This window comes from Rhinolophus sinicus, linkage group LG02 (genome assembly GCF_036562045.2).
Source record: "Rhinolophus sinicus isolate RSC01 linkage group LG02, ASM3656204v1, whole genome shotgun sequence".
Lineage (NCBI taxonomy): Eukaryota > Metazoa > Chordata > Mammalia > Chiroptera > Rhinolophidae > Rhinolophus > Rhinolophus sinicus.
Window position 1 is genome coordinate 1,456,838 of NC_133752.1, and position 21,389 is coordinate 1,478,226.

At 50.6% G+C, this 21,389-nt stretch overlaps 1 protein-coding gene across 1 annotated transcript; it reads right to left on the reverse strand.

Annotated features, from left to right (window-relative positions):
• Window positions 1-2,529: 2,529 nt before the first annotated feature.
• Window positions 2,530-18,037, reverse strand: TNIP2 (TNFAIP3 interacting protein 2). Its single transcript, XM_019711536.2, has 6 exons — window positions 17,701-18,037; window positions 7,252-7,539; window positions 5,460-5,549; window positions 4,880-5,146; window positions 4,657-4,776; window positions 2,530-3,306 (listed from the first exon to the last, which is right to left on the reverse strand). Exons 1-6 carry the CDS (start codon window positions 17,977-17,979, stop codon window positions 3,043-3,045), a joined length of 1,308 nt encoding a protein of 435 aa, XP_019567095.2. The 5' UTR covers window positions 17,980-18,037; the 3' UTR covers window positions 2,530-3,042.
• Window positions 18,038-21,389: the final 3,352 nt, after the last annotated feature.

Sequence of the window (21,389 nt, forward strand, 5' to 3'; positions counted from 1 at the left end):
CCTATTTCCTGAGGGTATGTAAGATTGGTATAATCTTTCTTAAATGTTCGGAAGAATTCACCAGTGACGTCTTCTGGGCCTATACTTTCCTTTATGAAAGATTTTTACTCACAGCTTCCATTTATCTAATGGGTACAGAGCTATTCACCTTTTCTGTTTCTTGTGTCAGTTTGGTAAGTTGTGTTTTTCAAGGATTTTATCTATTTTGTCTAATTTGTCAAATTTATTATTAGCATAAAGTAAGTATTCATAATATCCTCTTTTTAATATTTTAAAGGTCTGTAGTGATGTCCCTTTTTCCATTCCTGATATTAGCAATGTGTGTTTTCTCTGTTTTCTTGATCGGTCATACTAGGCATTTATCGGTTTTATTACTATGTAAATGAACTAACTCAGCATTGTTGATTTTTCTGCTTTTTCATTGATTTCTGTTCTTTAATTATTTCCTTCTGTTTTCTTTGGGTTTAATTTGCAGTTCTTTTCCTCGTTTCTTGAGATGGGCACATGGATCACTGAATTTTATCCTTTCATTTCTAGTATATACATTTGGAGCTATGAAATTTCCCCTAATCACTGCATTAGCTGCATTCTGTAATTTTTTAAAGGTGGTATTTTCATATTCACTCAGTTCAAAATATTTTCTAACATTTTTTCTTTGCCCGGGGATCATCTAGAAGTGTACTGGCAATTTGGTGGTCATCTTTCTGTTACCTGAGCTGTGGTTTCACTTCACTGTGGTCGCAACACCAACTCAGTGATTCAGTTCTTTGGACTATGTTGCAACTTGACGTGTGGCCCACATATTTGTCTTTGATAAGCATTCCATGTATTCTATGGCCTTACTGATTTTTTCCTGCTTCTCTCAGTTACTGAGAGAAGTGCTATAATCTCTATGATTGTGCCTTTGTCTAGTGCTGTTTGCTTCATATGTTTTGAAGACATGTTATTACCGCTATATATTAGGAATGTTAGATTCCTGATAAGTTTACCCTTTTGTTGTTATTATGCAGTGTCTCTCTTTATTTCTGGCAGTATTTTTTTGTCTTGAAGTCCTTTGTCTGATAATCACGTAGCCATTCATTATCTTGATTAGTATTAGCATAGTGTCTTTTTCTGTCCTTTCCATTCTGTGTTCTTGTATTTAAAGTACATCTTTTCTACTAAGCATATAGGTGACTGGTTTTCATCCAGAGTAACAATCACTGTCTTTCAGTCAGTGTTTGGTCCATTTATTTTAATGTAATTACTGACACAGCTGGGTTTAATTCTACCATCTTGCGATCTATTTTCTGTTTGTCTCATCTCTTCTTTATTCCTTTAGTTCTCCTAACTTGTCTTGCTTTGGATTGATAAGAACATTATTTTTCTGTCCTACTAACTTTTTAATTAAATCCTTTTGTTACTATTTTAGTGGTTACCCTAGAGATCATATTCCTTAATTCATTACAGTCCACCTTAATGTAAAAACCTTAAAATTGTATATTTATTAAACACTCCCCTCCCCCACCTAGAAAGCTCTTGGGCTGTTTGCATGTTTTAAAACCCTCAAGACATTACTGTTTTAAAAAGTCAATATTCATTCATATTGACCCACCCCCAGGCTCTTCATTCCTTTCTGTATTTGTTTTTATCCAGAATAAGTTCCCTTAATCTGCTTAATTTCTGTAGTTATTTCTTGTAGTACAGTCCCCTGGACGTAAATTTGTTTAGCTTGTGTTTGTCTGAAAAATGTCATCATTCTGCCTTCATTTTCATATGTCCAGTATTTTTTATTATATTCTGGACTTATGGTTAATATTATAGAAAAGTCCTGGGTTTTCTGCCTATGAGGAAAGATGGGTTTTGTTCCAACAGGCAGGTGAATTACTGGTTGGTTGCTGGGAACTTGTGTGATTTTTCAGACAAGGGCTGTTCCATTTTACCCTAGAATGTCAGCTTCACTGCTAAGGTGTGGCCCTCCTAGGGTTTCAAAGGAAAACCTCCGATGTTTACCAAGCCCTTCTAAACATAAGAGTCATTCAAAGCTGTCCCCCTGCCATGGAGAGCCACAGAACCCTGCTCAGCACTCTGCTTTCCAGCTGCTGTCCTCCGCCCGGGACTCTCCCAGCCCCACTTTGAGCACATTTGGGGTCAGCCAAGGATCCGAGGGTCCCCTTCTGTGGCTCCCTCCTCTCTGGGAGGTCCACAGCCGCTAGTCCCAGCGCTTGGCTGTCAGCAGACTCCTCTGACTCCCAGGTCAGTGAGACCGGGGCTTTCTGTTCTGCTGCTCCCCGCCCCACAGAGCGGGCCTCTTCCAGTTGGGTCCCCAGAAATCAGGGTGCACGGGGATGCCCCAAAGGTGACACCCGCACTACGACTTGAGGAGGACTTACCCAAGTGGGAATGGCAAGAGGGTGTTCTCGGTGAGAGCAACAGCACGTGTGCCCGGACTCGCACCAGCCCCTGGGTCCCCTGGGAGGTGGCAGACAGTAGAGTGTCTCCCCTCCAGCTGCTCGAACTCTGGCCCCCAACAAGCACTCTCAAGAGCAGTCACGGCAGCAAATACATTTATTATAAAATCAGAGACTAGGAAACAGGTGTGCTAAGTTCTGATGTGTGACACACGCTATTACAATGCCCTGTGTGTCAGTGCAGATGTGTGACTGCTGTGGCCAAGAAGGGCCCCCAGGAGCCGGTGCCACGGCAGTGCTCAGCTCTGCAAAGCTAGTCCCGGGGTGGGCTTCCACCCTAAGGACCACCACCTCTGCTGGCGAGCTGTAGCATCCCAGGGGCAGGCTGGGGCAGGGCTGTCACATTGGCTCCAGCCTTGGCCTGACAGCTTGGGGACCCAAACTCCACACCAGAAGCAAAACGAGGTCTTTGGAGCACAGATGCCCCCAACCCTGCCTCCTGCCCCGCCGGCAGTCCCTGTGACGCAGTCTGTTCCAGCTCGAACGGGGCCAAGGCGAACCGTCAGAAGCACCCTCAGTCTGTTGGGGCCCCGGGTCTTGGGCACCTCAGTGCTGCAGCTGGGGGCACGCAGCCTGTCCCACCACCAGGGGCTCACTGGCAGCACTCGGCCACGTGTCTGAGCAGCTCCTCACCCTGCTCGTCGTCGAAACACTGCAGGCAGTGAGGGCACTGCAGGTCGCCCTGGCCTCTCCGGGCCGCTCCAGGATGCCCGCCCTCCATGGGGGCTTCCAGCCACTGGGAGCCAGCCCCAGGCCGCTGGCCACCAGGCACTGGAAAGTCCAAAGCATCAGCCTCTAAGTACTTGGGGCTTTTGCTCCCACTGGGAATCCGGCAGGAGCCTGGCTCTCGGCAGTCCTGGGAAAAGCAAAGGTCCGTTTACATGGGCTGTGCTGGGCGCCCCGCACCTGGCTTCCTGCTTGGCCCAGAGCCCAGCTGGGGACGTGCCCCGTTAACAGCCGCAGACCACACAGACACCCCGTGATCATGGAGGAACAGGCCCGAGTGGAGTCCACCCCCAGCCCACTGGAGGAGAAGCAGAACCCGCCCAGAAGGAGGCCCCGCTGTGCCCCACGCGCTTCTGCAGAGAGGGGGCAGGCCTGGCACGAGTCGGTCCCAGCACTGGCTGTGGGCGCATCCCGCCGGCCTGGGTGCAGCCACTCCATGCCCGACTCTGGACGTTCCCCGGGGGACTACGGCTCATTGCCCACCTCCTGTACCACTCTCCCTGGCTATGTCACCCAGTGCTCCCAACATTCCAGGCGCCAACGGCTGCAGCTGAAAGGGACACAGGCCAGTCAGTGCCAATGGCACGGTCACCCCAGGCCTAGAGCGGGTCTCCTCACGATAGCATCATGAAGGATCTTTCAATCAACCCAAGGTCACACACTTCCTCACGTGCACAGCCACCAGAAAACCCACAAGCAGAACCAAACCCTGGGAAATGCACACACACACGCAGCCCCTGCCCAGGGCCACCGAGGGTCCCTGATGGAGGCCTGCAGTGCCAGGGCCTCCTGGCCAGCCCAGGACTCGGGGACACAGGCCCTAGCTGCCGTCCCCACCTGCTCGGCCACCTGCACCAGGCTCACCGCTGTGGAATTAGCCCAGGGTGGCCTCCTGACCCCCGTCCCCCTCACGCAGGAGACGCAGGAGCTACCACCAAGGCCAGCGGCTGTGCAGGGTGGGCGGTTCCCAGGTCAGCTCGGTTCCTGCTCCCACTGCGTGCACCGGGCCCCAGGGGGTTTCACTACTATGCAGCCTGTGAGGACGGAAGTTCTTTGAGGGGCCTGGGGTTTCAGACTCGCTCACTGGTGAAGGAAACAGGCTCCTGAGGTTTCTGCACTGACTGGGGCCCTGGGCCTCAGCATCCGCATCCATGCGACGGGACAACCAGGGTCCCGCCCAGGGTCACAGCACAGAGGAGACATGTATGAAGGAAGCTTCCAGGAGGGAGCCTGGGGCCCAAGACGTGCTGTCTGGTATATGACAGGCCCTGAGGACGGCAACCTCTGCCGTCACATGCCCCATGCCAACCACCTCCACACACACAAGACCATGTGGAGCTTTGTTTTCTGCCACCGAGCCCCAGGTGGCTCTGCCAGGAACAGGGACATTAGGGTCCAGCCAACACAGAATGGCTTGAAGTTCATGAAAACGAAAGAAGCAATAAGTGTGCTCAGGTGGTACCAAGCCCCCACGCCCTACCTGTCTCCGGGACACCTGGCGCCGCAGGGACGCCACCGTCTCCTCCAGCTCCTGAATCCTGCTCTGAGCCCGCTCTCGGTCGGCCCTTTCTGATGTGAAGTCATCCTTGTACACGAGAATCTGAAAGGAGACGAGACACTGAGCTGGGACCAGGCTGCGCCATCTCTGCTCCAGGAAAGAACATCCCCACAGGCCCCGTGCCGCTGTCCCGTGGGGCGGACACCTGCTGCTCCAACATCTGGGCGCGCTCCAGCGCCGCGTCCTGGGCCGTCCTCAAGGCTGCCAGCTCCCGCTGGGCGGCTGCGCAGTCATTCACCCGCTCCTCCAGCTGCCTGTTGAGCCGGGAGATCTCCTTCCTCATCAGCTCAGGGGCGGACGGCCTCTCGGGCCCGTGGGGGGCCTGCAGCCCCCTCAGCTGTGCGTGCAGGCCCCGCACGTACTCGTCCCTGCTGGCATCATAGCACTGCCATTTGGCGTTGAGGTCTTCTACCTGCGGGGACAGAGAGGGAAAGCTCATGGGGACATGCTGAGACACCTGCTCTCAAGGCTCCGAACGTAAGCTACTGAGGAGCGACCCGGCGTGTTCTCCTGCAGTGGCAGCTGTGCAGCGACCGTCCCAAACAGAAGAGGACCTGGTGCTGTGTTCCCGTCCCTTTTACTGACAGGTGAGTTAGCTGGGGGTGGAGAGTGACCAGACGTTCTGGGCCGTGTGTGTCAGCCAGAGTGGCCTGAGGGCGGAGGCGACCCCACGCACGGCCAGGACCCTCCCCTGCAGCTCTCAGTGACACGGTGGCGGCACTCACGTGCGTCAGCTTCTGTTTTAGCAGCCGGTTTTCTTCCTGTAACTTCTCCACAGCAGCTCGGACAGAAGCATCCCCGCCTGTACCTTCTGGCTGCGTAAGAAAGGGACAGAGAAGACACCAGGTCACCAAACGTGACAGTCATGTGCAGCAAGTGGGGAGGAAGCCAGACCAGAGACTGAGGTGGCAGGTGCCACAGGTGGATGCCATCCATCAGCGGAGAAGCAAAGCAGGGACAGGCAGACTCCCCCTGCAGCAGTGGCTGGGCAGGGCTGCTCTCATCCTGCAGACCCACCCCCACGGGGCCAGGCCAGTCTTCCCTCCCGACTTCCACTGTCGCAGGTCAGGAAGCTTAGTCCCCACGTACACTGAACACTGAGGAGACTCCAGCCAGGGGCACAGATGCCAGGGGCCACCTCTCTCCACACCCATGACACCATCGTGGCTGCAGAGAGTCAGGGCCAACCACCCACCGACTGAGTCCACAGCAGCCTGACCTTCCCTCACGCCCAAGAGCCGCCGCCTGGAACCCCCCTCACGGTGGTGGGCAGACCCAGCCGACCAGTCTCAGGGAAGGTGGGGTGCATTTACCAGTCCCCCAGGCTGGAGGCTCATGACGTCGTTTTTGAGAATTCCCCTTGAATAACAAAGGAAGTGCCTGACCTCACCCGGCCTGTGCTGGGGAAGCCCCAGGCCACTCAGCGGAGTCCAGGGCTGGGAAGTGACGCTGACTCAGATGGTGACCTGTTGCCAGCCCCTCCACAGGCCCCAGGCCCCGCAGGCCGACCTCCATGTGCTGCTGTTCTCAGATCCCCAGAGGGAAATGACACTGACTCAAAGTCGGACAAGAGCCGCCGCCTCCTCCCACAATGCACTTTCCTGTTGGTTTCTGAAACACGATTGTCTTTCTGAGGCTTCCTTTTCGGGGAATCCACCCAACTGAGACAGGCGGTTGTCAGGTGGACCCTCTCCCTGTGAAGGACCCCACTGCTCAGGAGCTGGACCCGCTGCCCGAGCACGCACGGCGTTTCTGCGAGCCCTGGTATGGCCTCAGGACCACCTGGAAAGGAGCTACCTGCGCAAGGCGTGGGGGCAAACCACACCTCGTCACCCCACTGCTCTTCTGCTCCCAACACCCCGCCCAGGGGCCCCCATGACGCTGCCTTACGGGATTTCTGACGCTGAGGCCCTCACTGTCCCCCGGGCCCCACCCTGCACGGTGCCCGGCTGGGGCTCTCTGTCCTCACCCCACTGAGGGGGCAGCTGGAGCGCCAGGGACAAGGTCTCCCATCACGGCAGGCCATGCTGCTGGCATGAGCGTGCCCAAAAGCCAGCCTCCGACACTGCAGCCCCAGTTCTGCAGGAAGCCACCACCAGGCCAGCCCTGCCCCGCCTCGCTGGGACGCGAGGCCCCCCGCACGTGTGGTACCGGCAGATGCTGCCCCTGGCCTCGCTCTGCAGCTTCCTCATGGGCTGAACACACGTGGCAATACTGGCTCAGGGCAGCCCCTCCAGCCCCAGCCATGCCTCCCGTCCTCAGCTAAGGCAGCTGAGACCAAAGTGCCCGGTCCCCTACAGCCTGGGTGGGGCGGGCTGTGAAGCAGGCTGCCCTGCTTTCCTATGCATTTGGCACATTCCATCATTCTAGAAAAATCTGTTGATGGGCAGGCTCTGCCTCAGAAGCCAGAGAACAGAAGTGGACTCTGGGCGCCCAGCCGCCTGAGTGCTGGGGGGCGCTGTGCCCAGAGACGCTGCCCCGCCCCCGCCCCCACGGCCTACATGCGCACGGGCCCACCTCAGGGTTCCTCTCCCCCGCGGCCCCCTGTGCGCGCTGCAGTTCATCCAGACTTCTGGCCAGATGCTGGCACATGTGGGCAGTGGCGGCCAGAGTCCTCCGCAGCTGATGGGTCTCGTCGGCCAAAGAGCGGCACAGGATGTCACTGGCGGCCCGCGCCCGCTCCTTCTCTGCCACATGCCTCCGCAGCAGGGCCACCTCCCGCTCCTGCTCGTGCCCCGGCTGGCTCATCAGCCGCTGGGTCTCCCTCTCCTTTTCTTCTAGTTGCTCAGAGAGTCTCTCAATTTCCTAAGTGGAAGATTTAAAAGCACAGTTCATCTGATTAAAAGCTATGCCAGAGACAAATGTTACAGAGAAAGCAAAGAAAAGCTGCCCAGACCCCATCACTCAGAGGCTGGCTTCTGAACTCGTAATTAACTTTGACGTTTTCAGCCTATAGTGCTCTATGTGAAACGTCATCTATTCTCATGAGTAAGGTCATAATTTTATATTTTATATCATCAGTGACTTAGTGTGACAATTCCAAACACTTCTCCACAGGAAAAGTAGAACCCGCTGCACAGGGCAGCCCCCAAAGATACGGCCACAGCCAACTCTGATACTAAGGAATGTGACTTTGTTTAGAAGCGGGATCTTTACAGATATAATGAGTTACATGAAGTCATGCTGGACTGGAATGGGCCCTGACCCAATGCCTAGGGCTCCTGTAAGAAGAGGGAAATTTGGACACAGAGACAGAAGAAGCCACGTGAAGACGGAGGCAGAGACACGAGTGAGATGCATCTGTAAGCCAACGGACCCCAAGGATGGCCACCGCTACCAAGGGCTGCGAGAGGCCAAGAAAGACCGTCCCCGAGCCCTGATTGCCGGCTTCTGGCTTCTAGAACTGTGAAAGATTACATTTCTGTTGTTTTAAGGCTCCCAGTTAAGCTACAAAGGTACTTTGTTACAGCAGCTCAAGGAAACAAATACACCCAACCACAATTACTTCCTTAAAAAAAAACAGCCCTTAAAATTACAATTTGCTTTATACTAGCCTTAATTTTGTGCTTTCCCATTTTCAGAGAAAGCTCCAACACAAACTGCCTGAGGGAGGGTGAACCAGTCCGTCCTACAAATGAAAACCAGCTTCAGAAAAGTCGGGGACGAGCCCGGGCTTCCCGGCAGGAGGGTCTGGCCCGCTGGGCACGTGCACGTGAGAAGAGCAGACACCAGCAAACACTGCACATCACCTCTCAGTGGAATGAGGCCGGGCCACTCAGGGAACCAGGAATTATTATTCTCTAACTGCTTTAAACAAAACCATGTACACTTACAAAAAATTCAAACATGGAAAGGAAATAAAATGAAAACTTAAATTCCTTTGTTCCCGACTAGCCCCTCCGCCCCAGCTGCACTCTGCAGAGGCAACCGCTGTTCCCTATTTGGGCACTTATCTTCCTAGAACATTCATAAGCATCTAGAACACACGTGTTTACACAGATGGATCCTACAGCATCACTGCTCTCCGCCTCGCCTCTCCTGGATCATGGTATGTTCCAGGCTTACAGAACACACTCCAACTGATGGACAGACATGCAGCTGCTTCCTCGGACGCTTGTGCAAACACATGCGTGGGACAAATGCCCGGGAGACACATGGACAGGGTTCAGGACAAACTGGGGGGACGCGGGACCGCAGCACACACCGGGTCCCACCGCGGCTCCTGGGCCCGCACCCCCACGCAAACGCCCCCTGCATCCACGACGACCTACTCCGCAGGATAAGCCCGCCTGACTGCACCACTGACCAAGCACCTCAGGAAACATTCTGGAAATCCCACCCCCGCTCACTCAGGGAATTTCTAAGAGTCCTCTCGTTCCCATTCTGCTTGCATGTCGCTCTAGAAGGGAACAGACGGGAAGGAAGGAACGTTTTAGTGAGGACGATGCGCACGGCTCTCAGCAAAGACCTAGAGGAAGACGGGTTCTGAATCCGACGTCCCCACAGGACTGGGGAGAGGAAAAGAGCAGAGGCTCTAGGAAGATAGGGAGGTGACAGCGAGGGCGGGGGAAGTGACATCAGACCCTGGCAAGCGGGAACCGTCTAACACGGGGTTGGGCAAAGTGTCAAATGGAACCGCTCACCAGGGATGAGCCTGTAAGCTGGTCACATCTCACTCCCCTCTGACTTTGCAGGGGCACCTCGGTGGCCCAGGGCATTGCTTCCACTTTTCTGCCTTATGCGCCTGACGACCTCACCCGAGTAGAGTCCAGGCCTTCTTTCAGGACTGACGGAGGCAGAGGCGCTGCGCTGAAGGTCGGCATGAGCACCCCCTCGCAGCAGACGGCCCTCCACGCTGGGCTGGGAGGTGCAGGGGCCACCCACATAGCTGCAGGCTGCCAGCTGGTGCCACATCACATGGCCAGACTCTGATGGGGCACCGAAGGCAAGAGCCAACAGCTGCCTCCTTAACATAAAATACTACGACGTTTCCCTGAAAATAAGACCTAGCCAGACAATCAGCTCCAATGCGTCTTTTGGAGCAAAAATTAATATAAGACCCGGTCTTATTTTACTATAAGATGGGGTATAATATAATATAATATAATAAATATAATAAATATAATCTCAGGTCTCATATTAATTTTTGCTCCAAAAGACGCATTAGAGCTGATTGTCCGGCTAGATCTTATTTCTGGGGAGACATGGTATGAACAGAAAACGCCAAACCCCCAGTGGAATCTCAGGTTCCCACGGCTGAGTAATCCTGTGGCGCTGAACCTACAAACACAAACCCAGGCTTCTGGGTCTTGCGCTTGTTTGTGTTCTTTAGAAACTGATCACCTTCGTAAGCATTACCAGCTGGTCAGGGCCTGGTCCCGTAGACAAGGGACAGGTGGCAGCCAGCACCGCAGCTGTGGTGGCATGGCGGTGTCGGAGCTCTGACCGCTTCTGCCTCACTCGTCCACTCTGCCCTGGTTACCCGTGATGGTGGCTCAAGGGTGTGTGCAGAAGACACAGTTGGTGCCAGAGACCTGCCCTGAGTGCACTGTCATTAAATTTTAGTCAAGTCAACAGCGCTGATTTCAGCAGCATGACAGAAATGTCTCTGAAGTTTACTCAGCATACATACACATTACATATAACACGATATAACAATGTACATACAAGTACACATGAAACGAATGCAGACAGGAATTCTGTAAATAATCCAACACCAGCGCAGGCCTGTGTCCCACGGAACTGCACCTGGAACACACTTCGGAGTCCCTGTGCGACCCTCACAGCGAGCAGGAGCGAAGGCTCTCCAAGCCCTCAGTGTACCAGTCACGCAACCTCCACATGCCTACGAGGCGGCTTCCATCACCTCCCTTCTACAGATGGGCAAACTGAGACTCGGGGCAGGGCAGCTGCCGTGCCTCCATTTACCACAGCTCCCTCATTCTCCCTGGTGCTAGACGACTTGGGCCAGACCTGATTTCTAAGCATCCTTCCTCGCTGGTCAAATGGAGGCAGTAAGAGAAACATCTCTGCAAACAACGGCAGCACCTCCCGGGGACTGGGCGGGGTTGGTTCCCGGAGCCGCCCGAGGACACATGCTCTCGTCTCCACAGCCAGGCCTGGGCAGCGGGCCTAGCGCCACGTGGATGCCCATGTCTGGGAATAAGACTGGCGAGAGAGCTCAGGACCTGAACTGTTCCCAGCCTGTTCACAACACAGACACACAAAACCAGGGACATGTGGCCGAGTGTGGGGTGAGGTCCGCTGATTCTGAAGGACTCACCAGCCTTATTTTTTAGCTTAAAAACCAGCTTTCAAATATCAGTTTAGAAATAACTTGGCTTCCATAGTAAGTGGAGACTTGCTGGGTGACAACATACGCCCTGTGTAGGGCTGGCTTTGTCCCTCATTGCTGGGAACCTGCCAGAGCCAGAGAAACAAAGGCAAAACCACCGGGAGGCAGGGTGACCCCCAAAGGGCTGCCCGACGTGTGAGGACGCCAGGACCCGTGAGCCCTGGGTTCTTAGCACTTGCTGCTCTTACGCTGGAGAAGCACTGAGCCATCCAGCTGGAGCTCTGTCCAATGAGTGACTGTTCTTAGGCTACAGAAGCACACAGACCACCGCTGTCAGAAAACAGGGCCTGTCCCAGGACCCCCGCGTGCACACACAGACGTGAAGCAGAAGTCAGCAAATGGGCTGACATCCCCTGGGACAGCCTGTCACTGGGACCTATGGTTCCAGAGCTCCAGACAGACACAAAACGTGCAACTAATCCTACCAGTAATCCTGTGAACCAGCCCTTCGGCCTTCGTCCCTGCGCTCATCTGCGCAGGCTGCCATAACAGAGTCCACGAAAGTCAGCAGCTACCCACCTCCTCCCCAGCCGCGGGGCAGGCAGCTGTGAACGTGTTCCTGGAGCAGCCTACGTGCCGCTTGCAGGAGCCCAGGGGGGAAAGAGGGCCTTGTCCTCCAAATATCAGTGAGCTGATCAGTGATTGCTGCTTCTAATAACAGAGGTGCAGACAAACAGGTAGGGAGCCCTTGCTGTTGTATCTCCCCACTTGTTTCAAGCCCCACCCCTTCCTGCTGAAGTGGCTGCCAGAGGATTTAAAGGCCCAGTGCCCTTTTACACCCCCACTAATTTTTCACTTTTTCTCCTCAGGAAGGAGCTAGATATTAAAGACTAGGACATTCTAAAGCAACCGCATATAAGGGGAAAATTAGAAAGTGGATACACATGCCCAGGGAAAAGCGTGGGCTCAGAAAGGCCTGAGAAGACTCTAAGTTATTCTTCAGGCTGATCCTTGTCACAGAGACAACCTACAACAACCAAAGAAAAACAGTAACAAAAACCCCCAGCAAACCCTGTAAAGGAGGAGAATCTAATTTCCAGAGATACCACATTATTAAATCCAAATGTCCAGTTTTTAACAACAACAACAAATTCACAAGGCTACAAAGGGAAATACAGCCCATTCAAAGAAAAAAAATACATCAACAGAAGCTGTCCCTGAAAAACACCTGATGGCAGATCTTCTAGACAAAACTTTAAAACAACTATCTTAAAGATGCTCAAAGAACCAAAAGAAGATGGGAAGAAAGTCAAGAAAGCAAAGTATGAACAAAATGGAAATATGAATAAAGAGATAGGAAACCTCTAAAGGAACCAAAAAGAAATTCTGGAGCTGAAAAGTACAGTAACTCAAATGAAAAATTCACTGCAGAGATTCAAAGGCAGATTTGAACAGGCAGAAGAATCAGCAAACATGAGGAAAGGCCAATGGAAACTATCAAGGCTAAGGAACAGAAAGAAAAAAGATTGATGAAATGTGACCTGTGGGACACCATCAAGCGGACCAACATACACACTGTGGGAGTCCCAGAAGGAGAAAGGAAGGGGCAGAAAGAATGTTTGAAGTAATAATGACTAAAACCTTCCGAAATTTGATGAAAGACATGAATATAAACATTCAAGAAGCTCAGCAATCTCCAAGTAACATAAATTGAAAAAGACCAACACCAAGACACATTATAATCAAACTGTGGAAAACCAAGAACAAAGAGACACTCTTGAAAGCAGCAAGAGAGAAGCAACTTGTGGCATACAAGGGGTCCTCAGTAAGATATCAGCTGATGTCTCATCAGATACTTTGGAGGCCAGAAGGCAGTGGGCCCATATATGCAAAGTGCTAAAAGGAAAAAAAAAAACCTGTCAATCAAGAATCCTATATCCAGCTTATTGTGCTTATGTCCTTCAAAAGTGAGGGAGAAATTAAGACATTCCTAGATAAACAAAAGCTGAGGGAGTTCATTACGACTAGACTTGCCCTACAGGAGATGCTGAAGGGAGCCTGGAGGGTGAAATGAGGACACTAGACAGTAACTCAAAACTGCATGTAAAAATAAAGGTGTCAATAAAGGTAAATACATGGGCTATTATGAAAGCTAGTATTATTGTAACAGCAATCAGTAGCTCCATTGTTTTCTACATGATTTAAAAGACTAATATAAAAAGTATTAGTGTAAATGTTAGCATTATTGTAATTTTGGTTTGTAACTCCACGTTTCCTATGTAATTAAGAGACTAATCAACTTAAAAGATTAGTTTGTGTTTGGAGGCACATGGTGTATAAAGATGTAATTTTGTGACATCAACAACTGAAAGGGGTGGGGATGGAGCTGTAAAGGAGCAGAGTTTTTGTAGATTATTGAATGTAAACTGGTATAAACTCAAATTAGAGTGGTGTAACTTTAGGACGTTAGATGTAATTTCCAATGTAAACACACACAAAAATAGCTATAGAATATACACAAAAGGAAATGAGAAAGGAATTAAATATTTCATTACAAAAAAACAAACACAAAAGCAGACAGTAATGAAGGAAATTAAGAACAAAAAAGGTATAAAGTACATAGAAAACAAACAGCAAAATAACGTAAGTGTTCAGCTTTATCAGTAATGGCTTTAAATGTAAATGGATTAAAATCTCCTTAAAGACAGAGATTGGCAGAATGGATAAAAACACATGATCCAACTAGATGCTGTCTACAGGAGATTCACAAACAGATTGAAAGTGAAAGGATGGAAAAATATATTCTGTGCAAATAGTAACCAAAAGTGGGCAGGAGTGGCTATACTAATAGACAAAATAGACTTTAATTCAAAAAAGGTTACAAGAAACAAAGGATATTATACATTAATAAAAGGTTTAACACAGCAAGAAGATATAATAATTATAAACATTTATGTACCTAAGAACAGGCCAACAAAACATGAACCAAAAACCGACAAAATTGAAGTGAGAAATAGAGGGCTCTACAATAATAGTTGGAGCCCTCAACACCCCACTCTCAATAACGGACAGAACCACCAGACTGAAGATAAGTGAGGAAACAGGACGTAACACAATAAGCCAATTAGATTTAACGGACATATAAAGAACACTTTGTCCAACAACAGCACACACATTTTTCTCAAGTGAAAATGGGACATTGTCCAGGACTGACCATATGTTAGGACACATATAAAGGCTCCACAGATTCAAAAACATAGGTATCATACAAAGTATCATCTCCACAATAGGATGTTGATAGAAATCAACAACAGAAAACTGGAAAATTCACAAAATTTCTGTTTTGTTCACATATTTTGTGTGTTTTTTTTGATTCCACATATATTTGTCTTTCTCGGTCTGATTTATTTCACTTAGCATAATACCCTGCCAGATGTTGATAGGCCCTGGAAATGCAGAAAGGATCAAGAAAAGCAGATTTCTATCTTTATGAAACTTACATCCTAGTTGAGAATACAGACATTCTAGAAATAATCTATTGCCTTTGTGGAAAATATTACATAGAACAGATGTATAGCATATTATGAGTTTTGTGTTGTGATGAACACACAACTTAACATGTTAAGACTTACAGATACAGGGAACAAACTGATAGTTGCCAGATGGGAGGGCTTTGGGGAGATGGGTGACAAAGGAGAAGGGATTAAGAAATACAAATTGGTACTTACAAAACAGTCACAGGGATGTAAAGTAGGAATTAGGGAGTATAGTTTATAACATTGTAATAACTATGGATGGTGCCAGGTGGGGACTAGACTTACTGGGTGATCACTTCATAAGGTATATAATCACGATGGTGTACACCTGAGACTAACACAACACTGTATGTCAACTGTAATTTAAATGTAAAAAACATTTGGCATACAGTAGGCATTCATCAAATATCTACTACCTGAATGAATAGACAAACGGTCCTATGAGCTAGGTATTATTTCAGTCTAACTGATGAGAGAGCTAGAACATTAAATGACTTTCCCAAAGTAACACAGCGAGACAGTGATACAACCAGATTTAAGTGCAGTTTTTCAACATTCAATGTAACATTTGCTTCTCATTGGTGCCCCATACTGAGGAAGTATTATAGCCCAGGGCACTTCTATAATCCCTTCTTTACTCCTCACAAGGAAACTGGCAAGCTTCACCATCGTTTCCTCTTAAAGAGAGTGAGAAGGTGATACTAAATACATGACTAAGGGCATCCCTGGCTTTTTAAAAGAATAAGAGATGCAGCATATTAATCTTCTGGGCAGCAGTGTAGAAGGTTCAGAGATCAGTTTGGCAAACTGGACAATTACTGAGCGTCCTTTCAGTTAGGTATTGATAGGCCCTGATTCCCATTTGCACTTTAGTTCTACTTTCTACATGTTGCAAATTCATCATGTTCTTGACATACCTAACTTTATCAGCAGGGTCTCATTTATAATAGCTGAAGATAATTAGATAATTGTCGATAAACATCTAGTAAACAATAATGGCATGAAAATGAAGCCTTTTGGGGGACATGAAGCACAATATACGTTTGATGCTTATTTGCCTCTATAACTCAGCATCAATCCCTTAGAATGAACAAAATGATATTAAACTTTTCCAATCAGACAATTTTTCACCAAACTTGTTATCCACAGATTTAGGTAATACATTTTCCTACTGTGGTAAGTTCACAAACATACATTTCATTATAAAGAAAGAAAAGAGAAGAGGGAGGGGAGGGGAGGAGAGGAAGGAAAATGATTGATGTAATACAACACATTAAGAAAATGAAGGGGGGAAAAAAACACACGATCACATCAATTGATGAGGAAAAAGCATCTGACAAAATTCAACATTCTTTCCTAATAAAAACATTCAACAAACTAAAAATAGAAGGAAATTATCTCTACATAATAAAAGCCATATGTGCAAAATGCATAGCAAACATATCCAATGGTGAAAGACTGAAAACTTTTCCTCTAAGATCAGGAACAAGGCAAGGGTTCCGACTTTCACCACTTCTATTCAACAGAGTACTAGAAATTCTAGCCAGAGCAACTAGGCAAGAAAAAGAAATAAAATGCATCCAAATAGTAAAATAAAATGACATCTGTTTGCGGATGGTATGATTTATGTAGGGAAAACTCAAAGACTCTACCAAAAATACCGGGGTTTTTTTTTATTTGAACTAATAAATGAATTCAGCAAAGTAGGAGAATATGAAGTCAACATGAAAAAATTAAAAAAGTGTTTCTATACATTAACAATGAAGAATCTGAAAAGGAAATTATGAAAACAATTCCATTTACAAAAGTATCAAAAACAAAATCATTAGGAATTAATTTACTCAAGGAGGTGAAAGTCTTGTACAATGAAAACTACAAAACATTACAGAAAAAAATTAAAGAGGACTTAAATAAATGGAAACACACCCCATATTCAGATTGGAAAATTTCACATTGTTAAAACGTCCATACTACGCAAAGTGATCTACAAATGCAATGCAATCCTTATCAAAATCCCAATGATTTTTTTTCAGAAATAGAAAAGAATCATCCTAAAATTAATATGGAATCTCAAGGAACCCAAAATAGGGCCTGAATAGACATTTCTCCAAAGAGGACACACAGATGGCCAACAGACATATTAAAAGATGCTCAACGTCACTAATCATCAGGGAAATGTTAATCAAAACCACAGTGAGGTACCAGCTCACATCTATCAGGATGGCCATCGTCAATAAATCCACGAACGAGTGCTGGTGAGGCTGTGGAGAAGAGGGAACCCTTGTGTACAGTTGATGGGATTGCAAATTGGTGCAGCCACTATGGAAAACAGTATGGAGGTTCCTCAAAAAATTAAAACTTGAACTACCTTATGACCCAGCAATTCCACCTCTAGGTATTTATCCAAAGAAGTCCAATAATTTGAAGATATGTGCATTTCTATGTTCGTTGCAGCATTATTTACAGTAGCCAAGATACGGAAGCAACCTAGGGGTTCATCAACAGATAAAAGGATAAAGAAAATGTCATATATACAATGGAATACTACTCTGACATAAAAAAGGATGAAATCCTGCCATTTGTGACAGCATGGATGATACAGGGTATTATGCGAAGTGAAGTAAGTCAGACACAGAAAAATACCATATGATTTCACTTATATGTGGAATCTAAAATATCAAAATAAAAGACCAAACAAAACAAAAACAAACTTATAGATATGGAGAACAAATTGATGGTCACCAGATAGGAGGGGGTGGGGAGACAGGTGAAAAAGGTGAGGGCGGATACAGTCAATAATATTGTGACAAGTTCGTGACAGTACAGCGACAGATGATTATTAGACGTACTGTGGTGATCACATCTTAAGGTACATAAACGGTGAACCACGGTATTGTACACCTAAAACTATTTTACTACACACCAACTATATTTAAGTAATTTTTTTTAAAAGAACCAACACAGGCACATAAGTCTCAGACACAACATGGAAGCACACACCTCGGAAGCCAACAGTCACACAGCCTTCACCCAGAGACACACACCCAACATGGCACCACACCCCTGGGGACCAACGCGCGCACAGCCGGGCGCCTGGGGACGCGCGACTCGCCGGCCCGGATCCCTCGCCCCCACCTGGCGCAGCGCGGCCTCCACCGCGCCGCCCTCCTGCTGCCGGAGCTGCTCCCGGAAGCGCGCCACCTGCTCCAGCAGCGCGTCCACGAGCGAGGGCGCCGCGTCCCCCTCGAGCGCGGCCAGGCGGGCGCGCAGGCGCTCTATGAGGGCGTCTCGCGCGGCCAGCTGGTCCTGCAGGCGCCTCAGCCGCTGCCCGGCCTCGTGGTACAGGCCGCAGAGCGCGGCGGCCGCGCGTGGGGCCCCCTCCCGCCCGCCGGGCACCGCATCCCCAGACGACATGTCTGCGGGCCTGGACGGGAGGGCGCGCGGCCGCCAGACACTTCCGCGCCCGGTCACCTTCCCGGAACTTTAAGCGACGTGCCCCGCCCACCGCCCAGAGCCAGGCCACGCCCACCCATCTGTTCCTGGGCCTTGTTGTCTTGTCCACCCGCGGATGCCCGGCTTGTCCCAGCGGCCCCATCCCCCCGATCTGGGGAGTTTTCGGAGAGTCGGGCGGGACGAGGAGAGTGGGTGAGCGGCCTCTGATGTACCTACCGATGGGAGGGAAAGAGGGTGTCACCACGTGCTGGACCTGAGTGTGGATCCAGACCCCGCAGCGGCACGCCAGGTGGCCACATGGAGCGCCAGGAAAAGGACGACGTTCCAAGCCTGCGCCCACAGAGGGGCCCCACCCACCCTGAACGCACGGCAGTGCCCCCCTCCCGGTCCCTCACATGCCCCTCTCTAAGGTCGCAAGGAGTATTGTTCTTGGAGCGGAAGGCGGCAGCTTTTGCACCCGCGCTTCTCAGCATCCCTTTCCTTGTCCCAACTTTCCAGACCAACTCCGACTGTTCTTCCGTGGCTCCGGCGCTTTTCTTTTTCAACGTCCGAGGTACCCCCGCGATGATGCCCACGCACAAGCGCGGTCTTTCAAAGGTTCCCTCCAGCAGAATCGCCGCTGGCCGCTGCCCTGTGCGTGTCCCCCTCTGAGCGTGTCACCCTCCCCCTCCCGCTCCCCGTCCCGTCGCCTCCAGTCCCCTGAAAGGAGTATCGTGCTTTTGCCCCTTTGATGTAATTCAGAGCCAAGCTCGGGCTGAGTCCACGGAAAACACTCACAGGCGTGTAGAACCACACAAGTGTATCAGCAAAGCTCGCTGGCGCTGGCTTGTCTGCACAGGTGAGGTCAGACCAGCGCCCCCCTCACCTGGTAGGGGTGTGGTAGGACGAGCAGGGGGTGCACCGTGCCTGCCCCGCGGATCTGAATGTCACGTTCTGGTTGGCTGAGACAGTGGCGGAGAAAACGAACGCACTGGCCCCAGGCCTGGTAGGACTGGGGTGAGTCTTCATTGCTGTTTTTTGTGTGTAACCTGAGGTAGGTCGCTATGAAAATTAATGAAAGGAAACCTCACCAGAACGGAGTCGGGAGGCCGGAAGGGGGAGCCCTCACACAGTACTACTTGATGCCAATTACGTGAAGATTCCGGGGGCGGCCCCTCACTTCTGTCCCGTGGGCCCTTCTGACCTTGCACGCTCACCCCGTCAGTGGGCGTGGGGCTGAGCGCAGGACTGTGGGCAGTGGAGAGCCAGAGCCCCTGAAAGCTGAGGAGAATCCCTCAGAGGACCCTGGGGCGAAGGGGGGCACAGGCCCCTGGAGGGTCCCCTGGCCAGTAGCCCAATAGTGACCAATAGCCCACTATTAGCCCACCTGGAGGAAGGACCCCTGACCCAGTGCCCACGATCGTGTCTTCACTGGGTGATCAAAATGAAAATTGTGTGGAATTTACATTCACATCCTGGTGGGCGCAGGCACCCTCAAGGTCACTGGGCTCATGGGCAGAGCTCAGGGATGCCTGACGCCAAGGCAGGGGCCCAAGCAGAGCAGGGGAGACTTGGCGGGATGCCAGGCCGGCTGGGGCCCTGAGCCGTGGCCCCTGGGGCTTCTGCCTGCCCTCGATGGCACCCTGGGCCTCGGGGAGCCGCCACGGGGCCCTCCCTGGAGTGTCCACAAGGGTGCCATGTGACTGGCACTTCTAGGGACCAACGGGCTTGGGGACCAGAACCTCAGGCAGAACCCAAAGTTGTGCAGACTCCATGCTCACCCTGTGCCTGAACACCCACAACCAAACCCTGGGGACCCAGGTCCCCTGTCACTGAACAATGTGTCGACGTCCAAACCTGTAGAGAATTTTTATAAAAATTCGTTTGAGCCCAAACTGATACCATTTGCCAGGGAGCGAGATCTCAAATACTCCAGAGAGTAAGTTTTGCAGCTTTTTTTATGCATTTGGAGTTAAGGAGGGAACAAGGAAGATGGCCTGGAGGTGGGACAGCAAGGCAGGGATTGGATTACAGGACAGTTAACGAGATTGTGTGCTCTCTTGAGGGTGGTTATGGATTGTTTCAAAGAAATGTTATCCTAGATGCACAGAAGCAACAGGTAGGGCTGCTTACAGCCGTGATGAGCCTTTCACTAAAGAAGTTCGAGGCCTGGGGCGTGACGACCCACCATGACCTGCCAGTTAGGGATTTATGATCAGATCACCCTGTGAGGTGACTCCACAGAACCCCTTTTCTATCCACAGCTGGGTGCCAGCACCCCGACTCCTGGATGTTCTGGCACACGCAACCTGCCCCTGCTGGCCCAGAACTCCTCTTCATGTCACTCAACAATCCTGTTCAATTCCAAGTTCATGTCAGAGGTGCAGATACTGACCTGCTCTCCCTCGTGGGCACCAGCACAGTAGCAGAATTTAATTTCAGTCCTGTTGGTCTAAACTGTGGTTTGGTCCAGAAGTTTCCATGGCCTAAGGAGGTGTTCAGCTTGCATAGGGCCTCCCCTCCACTCCCCTAATATGGTGTCCAGGTGAATTGGAAGGGGGAGCTCAGAGTCCCATGGCTTTGGGAAAGGGGGTCCCTGGCCATGGTGAGGTCCCTGGGTGAGCTAGTAGTGTTGACAAGCCTCCATGGTGATCACCCTAGTCTTCCCGATTGCAGGTGTCAGTATTGAGCTGGGTGGACACCAGGGGGCGGGGGTGACAGCAGAAGGGAGAGGCTGCAGGTCTGAGAACAGGGGCCACGGCCAGCTCTCCTGCTATGTTCCAGGTCCACGGGGAGCCCGAGACTGGGGACTCAGAACTGGCCTTCCCAGGGGCTGCAAGGCTGCCAATGAACAGGAGGGGACATGTCAACTTCATGGTTTGGGGCTAAATGTGTAGCTCTGAAAGGTGCGGACCTGTGTACCAGCTGTCCTCCCGTGCACGGTCGGTGATCCTTTGCTTCCTTGCTGCTCTGCCACCGAGAGCTTCCGGGCCATGCTCAGCTGTGGCCCGACCAACGTGGGAGAGAAAGGAGAGTGAAGAATTCCCGTCCAAGCCTTCACAGGCCCAGGACGGCTGTGTTGCTGCTGGATCTGGTTTTGGAGAACTTGCTCTTCACCTGGCAGGCTAAGCGGATGGCAGTGCTGGGACAGAGGGGACGGGAGGGGCAGTATTAAGTAGGACTTTTGAGCAAAGGCTTGCAGAAGTGAAGGAGTGAGAAGTGCAAATTCCTGGGAGAAGAGGCCTCTAGGAGAGGGAAGAGCCAAGGAAAGGCCCAGAGGCAGCGGTGTGTCTGCCAGTTTCCGGAACAGGGAGGAGGCCCTTGAGACTAAAGGCGTGTGGGTGGGGGAGGGGAGAGAGGACAGGGGCCCTGGCCCATGGAGTCCTTGCAGA

Coding starts and splice junctions, on each gene's coding strand:
- TNIP2 (XM_019711536.2), bottom strand. CDS start 17,979: ATGTCGTCTGGGGATGCGGTGCCCGGCGGGCGGGAGGGGGCCCCACGC. Junction 7,540..17,700: donor TGGAGGCCGCGCTGCGCCAG/GTGGGGGCGAGG, acceptor TCTTCCACTTAG/GAAATTGAGAGACTCTCTGA. Junction 5,550..7,251: donor CGGGGGAGAGGAACCCTGAG/GTGGGCCCGTGC, acceptor TTTCTTACGCAG/CCAGAAGGTACAGGCGGGGA.